The sequence below is a fragment of the Blennius ocellaris genome, assembly GCF_963422515.1.
Source record: "Blennius ocellaris genome assembly, chromosome: 2".
NCBI lineage: Eukaryota > Metazoa > Chordata > Actinopteri > Blenniiformes > Blenniidae > Blennius > Blennius ocellaris.
Genome location: NC_137651.1, coordinates 8487901 through 8494076, shown reverse-complemented (window position 1 = coordinate 8494076; position 6176 = coordinate 8487901). Strand labels below are relative to the sequence as shown.

The 6176-nt window shown below is 41.2% G+C and overlaps 1 protein-coding gene across 1 annotated transcript in view; it reads left to right on the top strand.

Annotated features, from left to right (window-relative positions):
* Positions 1 to 2028: 2028 nt before the first annotated feature.
* LOC308137232 (rhodopsin kinase grk7-b-like) overlaps positions 2029 to 6176 on the top strand; it is a gene marked incomplete at both ends in the record, with an annotated part of 4998 nt that continues 850 nt past the window's right edge. Inside the window, 3 exons of the mRNA XM_080505838.1 lie at positions 2029 to 2640; positions 2889 to 3326; positions 5141 to 5412. Coding sequence (XP_080361964.1) covers positions 2029 to 2640; positions 2889 to 3326; positions 5141 to 5412 — 1322 coding nt within the window. The remainder of the gene's footprint in view (positions 2641 to 2888; positions 3327 to 5140; positions 5413 to 6176) is intronic.

Below are 6176 nucleotides of genomic sequence, written 5' to 3'. Positions count from 1 at the left end.
GACATGACGATTCAGCCCTAAGTCCTCGATGCTGTAAGTACTTTGGCTGCCAACGTGACCTACCTGGACGGCGGCCATGACGGCCACTATAGGATTGAGTGACAGTTAAACTGGACGCTGAACTCCATCCAGCTTTAACCGGTCTTGTTGATTGTGGCCTATTCACCCAATCATTAAATTCATCCAACATTTCAATCAGTCCAAGTCACTGTGATACTGTATGGGGACACAAGCTTCTTGAGAAAAAAAACAAAACACGAAATCTTATCAAAAAACGGGATACATTTGCTGTGTTTTAGACGAAACATTATCGAAGAATCATGCTGATGTGGATGAAGGACATCTTTTAAAAGCTGAGTTCTTTGTCAAACATTAGGTGAGTGGGTAAGACCGAGGGGGGCAACTGACTTAGACCTTGATGCTTTTTACTGAAAGATCATTGCTGCAACCTTCTTGAGCAGCAGAGGGAAGTGACCAGTGTTCTCAAGTAAAATCCATTATGAGATATACGAAAAGTGTTTGTATTGGGGCTTCACTAACAATTATATTTACTATTATATAATCCATAATCCTAATAATGGGTCAGTGGAGCTTGTGAATTTTATGATGATAATGTAACATGCAGGAATTAAATCCAATCAAAGCAAGTGAATAAATGTTAAAAGTTTGTTCTATTAGGTCAAAAAAAAAAAAAAAAAGAAATACTTAAGCCAGATGTCTAGATGTCCTCACTACCTGATGATATTTATTTATGATCTAACTCTACAAATACATTGGTTTGTTTGAGCAGTGTACAATAATACAGGTAAATGCAGTCAGTAATAACATTTAGATAACGCATAATGTTGAAGTTTGTAAATGCTATTAGAGGCCTATTGTAATATGTGAGGTGTTTTTGCAGCACTTTCTCCTCTGAATACACTGAACCTCATCAGGCTTACCTGCAGATCTCTGAGAGATCAACAGTCATCACAGCTCACCAGTGAAGGTTAAACATCTTGGTCAAATCTATTTCAATGGTCAGGAGATTAAAATTGGTTGCCATGTTTGTTTTACCTGATTTTTTTCTATAATAAAGGTAAATTAAAGGAAACACTCCATGATAAGAAATTATAGTTCTGATACTATTATATTATATGGAGTTTGGCATCTTTACTTTAACAAAGCAATTCACACTCCCAGTTGATGCATCTGCATTTATTAAGAAAATGTATAAATGTGTTAAACCCCTTGAATATATGTACTGTAACAAGAAAACTACAGTAAATCACACACATCTATTTTTTAAGATACATTCTATAAACTATTTAGTTCACTTTAATGCGAATCCCACATTGTATCATGTGACAAATACTATTAAATAAAGTATATATACAGTCTTTAAGGGGGGAGCTAAAACCCATTCGGAGAATTGTTTAAGTAGATGCATTGGAATATGTGTGATTTCAGCCATGGATTTGTTTGGATGAACAACATCTAATGGTCAATTTTTATATGGACTTCAAAGTACAAAAATATTCTTCAACAACACTTTAATGATAAAATTGTCAGTGTACTCATTTTACAATAAAGAGCAAACCAATAATGGCTGATCAGTTGGGGTAACCTTCTCCATCTTTTCCCTGTGACAGCCAGTAAGTGTGTTTACGTACCGATTTGCTTATTGCTAACGTCATACCTCTACAACAATCTTTGTTTTCTCAATTAGAGTTAATCAAACCCCTCAGATCAGCATCTGCCTCCTCATCAAGTTCACTTAGGCTACTGCCCACAGTCACTTTGTATCTTCTAAATATAGATTACCCTAAAGCCTCTTAAGTTCAAACCACGTAAGTTGCTTTCCCTGTGTGCTGTCTCCGAATAAACGTGCAAAGACACTTAGCTGGCCACAAATCCCTGAGTACGGTTTAGTTGTTCAGACTGAGGTAGGCGTGGCACAGGAGGTGGATGTTGTCCGGCACGCCGGCGCTCGATGTGCTCAGTTGTGCCTAAAACCCGCTGATGGCCCAGCCGTAGTATTTTACAAGCATGTCACAGGTCACAGCTAACCTGGTGGGACTGGACAACCTGGTGGCCAACACGGCCTACCTGAGGGCTCAGCAGACGGACCGCAGCGAGCTGCGGAAACAGAGACTGACCCTGACGCTGCCCAAGCCAAAGAAGTGCTCCGCTCTCCGGACGGCCGTAGGGAAGAAGTACGAGTCGCTCTGCGAGCAACAGCCAATTGGGAAGAAGTTGTTTCAGCAGTTTCTCCTGACCTCTAGTCCCACATACGGAGCTGCCTTTGAGTTCTTGGAGGAGCTGAGTGCCTGGAGCTTTGCTGAAGATGAAACCAAAGAAAAGGCCAAACAGAGGATCCTCGCCAAGTTCTGTCAACCCGAGTCCAAGAGTTTCCTCGCCTACCTCACGGGAAGAGACGCTGAGACATGCAGGCATTTATCAAGCACCAACTTTAATGAAGTGAAGATGGAGCAGATAAGAGAAGCCACCAGGGAATTTTTGAAGGGGAAACCTTTCCTTGAGTACCTGAGCAGCCCCTTCTTTTACAGGTTTCTGCAGTGGAAGGAGTACGAGACGCAGAAGATAACAGACCGATACTTCTATGAATTCAGGACTTTGGGAAAAGGTGGCTTTGGTGAGGTAGGTGCCAGAAACACCAGGCTGTTGGTTCCATTATAAACAATGACAATGAACTACTTTTCTCTTGTAATTCTTATAATGCAGTCGATTTTGCTTCAATTTGTGACTGATATTTGTCAATTATGTCATCAACGTCACTATTTACCCTACCTGTGCAGCTGTCTTGGCCTGCTTTATAGCAGCAGTAAAACTCATCCGTTAAACGAAATGGGTTTTAAAGTCTAACACACTGTCGCTCTGGCTGGCAGGTGTGTGCCGTGCAGGTGAAATACACAGGCCAGATGTACGCCTGCAAAAAGCTGGATAAGCGACGACTGAAGAAGAAAGGAGGCGAGAGGCTGGCGATGCTCGAGAAGCACATCCTGGAGAAAGTCAACAGCCTCTTCATCGTCAACCTGGCCTACGCTTACGACAACAGGACCCACCTGTGCCTGGTCATGGACCTGATGACTGGCGGAGACCTCAAGTTCCATATCTACCATCTAGGAGAGAAGGGTCTCCGCATGGAGCGCGTGGTCTACTACACGGCTCAGATCACCACCGGCATCCTGCACCTGCACTCCATGGACATCGTGTACCGCGACATGAAGCCCGAGAATGTGTTGCTGGACGGGAGAGGACAGTGCCGGCTGTCGGACCTCGGGCTGGCCGTGGAGCTGCCAAAGGGCAAGATGATATGCCAGAAGGTCAGTGGGGCGAGGAGAACACGCACTCACATCTGGAAGGCAAGCAATCTTCGAAACAGGATGTTTGAGAGTCACAATAACACTGTCATTGCTATTTCAGAGCTCAATACATATGGATTATAAAATGTTGATTTGTGATAACTATAATCTTAAACAAATGAAAAATTCTGAAATACGTTGAGATACTGCATTATTGGTTTTTGTGATTTATTAGATAAGATTCTAAAGAATAAAACAAACAAGTAGTGTAACAAAGCTAAATTATACAGAAGTGTTGTAGTCTCAATTAATTTATGAAAAAAATAACTTTCAATTGTATTAAATGTTTGGGGGGATTCACCTGTATAGGTAAATATTTCAACAGCATAATTGGATCAACTTCTTTTAGTTTCTGCCAATATAACATGGCAATCGAATTATGTCTCACCTCTCATGGGCTTAAAATGTGGTTAAATGAAACAGGCCAGATTGACTCATGACTTATGAGCAAACACTGAATGTCTTTATATTTCAAAATTAGATCTCTAAGTAGGCTGTCACAATAAGAGTGTGGCGAATTAAATAAGTTGCAGTCAGAAATGTGATTTGTCGCTGCAATTTAGCCAAAGCAGAATGTGAGTTTCAGTTTCTTTCATTATTATCAGATAGATTGGTGGTAAAATTTAACTGCTGCATAATTAATGTCTGTTGTGTTGCACAGCAGTGAGCTTCTGTCTTCTGCCTTGTTCACAGAACTCTTTAATGACAGAACACTGATTTTCTCCTGAACGACCTGTTCCTTGACCACCACAAGTAGCTTACCAGGAATAGATATGATGGCCCTAAAGCCCCTGACGGGGAAGGAGCATAACTCTGTGTAACCTGACTGAATCTTGTTAAAAGGTGCTTGACCTCAACCCGCTTCTGGACGCTGCCCCGGCCGAGAAATTACACCAGACTCACACGGCCTGTTGGCCTTAGCCGGCTAATCTTTGCTGTACTAGTGTGAGATATGACTTTCACGTGTCTGTCAAAGATGGAGCAGCACTGAACTGAGCAGACATGAGACTCACACCGCACAATAGAGGCTCTTTTATCACTTGACTGGCCCGATGGAGTGCCGAAGCAGCACTATCTGCTGTATCAGAGTCTAATTGTCTCGCATTAAACAGTGTTTGCTTGTGTCTGCCATCAAGCCATAGATAAATTAGATGAACTGGTTCAGAAGTAGACCGTCATGCATATTCCCAAAAATGATTTTGTCTTTAATAAAGTTTGATTTGATTTGATTTGATTTATTAAAACAGATACAATGCGTATCGATCGCAGAGAAAACTGATGATGGTTGAATGATGAAAACAGTCCGTTCATAAACAAAGCATTTGGTTTCCAGTGTTTATGAGCGGTGTCAATGTGCAACGACAGTTTTCAGGGTTGCTCATTATGTTTGTTACAGATTGACTAATCTCGCATGCCTGATATGAAGCACATTTTGAGAGATGCAAGGGTAGAAACATGCTTCTGTTTAAAAAACGAGAGCAGAGTCGGAGGTGAAGTAAGTCAAGTATTCTAGTGAAAGTGTCCCGATTGGTGATGTACAGACTGATATCTAAACCTCAACACCACCAATATCAGGTATGAATGTTTTTGGATCCATTCTCATGTGAAGATGACAGCTGGGATCGGCTCCAGCGCCTCCTAAACTGGATAAAGCAGCATCGAAAAAAAAGGATGCTTGTACTATAATAATCACAGTTATTTTATGTCCACAACTGTACACGTCATTCAGATTCATTCATCTGTCTCCTCCCCCACCTCTTCTATCCCCGTGTCAGGCTGGTACCTCCGGCTACATGGCTCCAGAGATTCTGAAGCAGGAGCATTACCGCACCTCGGTGGACTGGTGGGCTCTGGGCTGCAGCATTTACGAGATGGTGGCCGCCCGTCTGCCTTTCAAAGATTTCAGGGAGAAGGTGCAGAATGACGAGGTGACCCGGCGCACCTTAGAGGACGAGTGCAAGTTCATGCACAAAAGCTTTGATAATCCCTCTAAAGACATCATCAGCCGCTTCCTTAAGAAGAAGACTGGGATTCGTCTTGGGTGCCGGTGAGAACAAGACTTTTCACGTCGCTTTCAGACAGCAGTAAAACATACAGTTTGAAACCATAGTTTGATTATTATCATGGTACAATAAAAATGGTTTACCGACTTCAAGTCAGCAACTAAAAGTGTCCAGCTTACAAAAGTCCTCAAGGACTTATTTATCCAACAAGAGGCAATTCATTTGTAGCTTCAATATGTACAATTTACATTCATGCATGCATTCAATCAATACATAATAAACTGTCAGTAATTGAAACATCAATTTGTCAAGCAATTAAGCATGGGACATGGGGAAATGCAAAGCACATTAGACAAAAAAAACAAATTGAAAAAACAAGACAGTATTAAAAAAAAGTAAAACGGTAAGAACAGTATTAAAAAAATAGAAATAAGACAAATCTTCTAAACAAAGTCGTTTAAAATAAGCAGTAGCACCTTAATGTACTAATACAAAGGCAAACATTAGAGTTCTTGTCATTGACGTGATATCATGTTATTATTTTACTGGTCCAGCCAAATTGAGATGAAATTGTGCAAGAATAAAATAAGTGCGACACCTGTGGTTCAGATTTTTCGTAACTGTCTAGGAGTCATATTTTTAGATCTATTCTATAAAGGAAATATCGTAAATCGGCTGAAGCTGAATGATAAGCACAATATTCATGACAATGATCATCAGCGACACGTAGAGTGGCACTGAGCAAACAAGAGCGAAAGAAAGACAACGATACACAGGGAGGGAGGTCAACACAACTCAAATTAGGGGG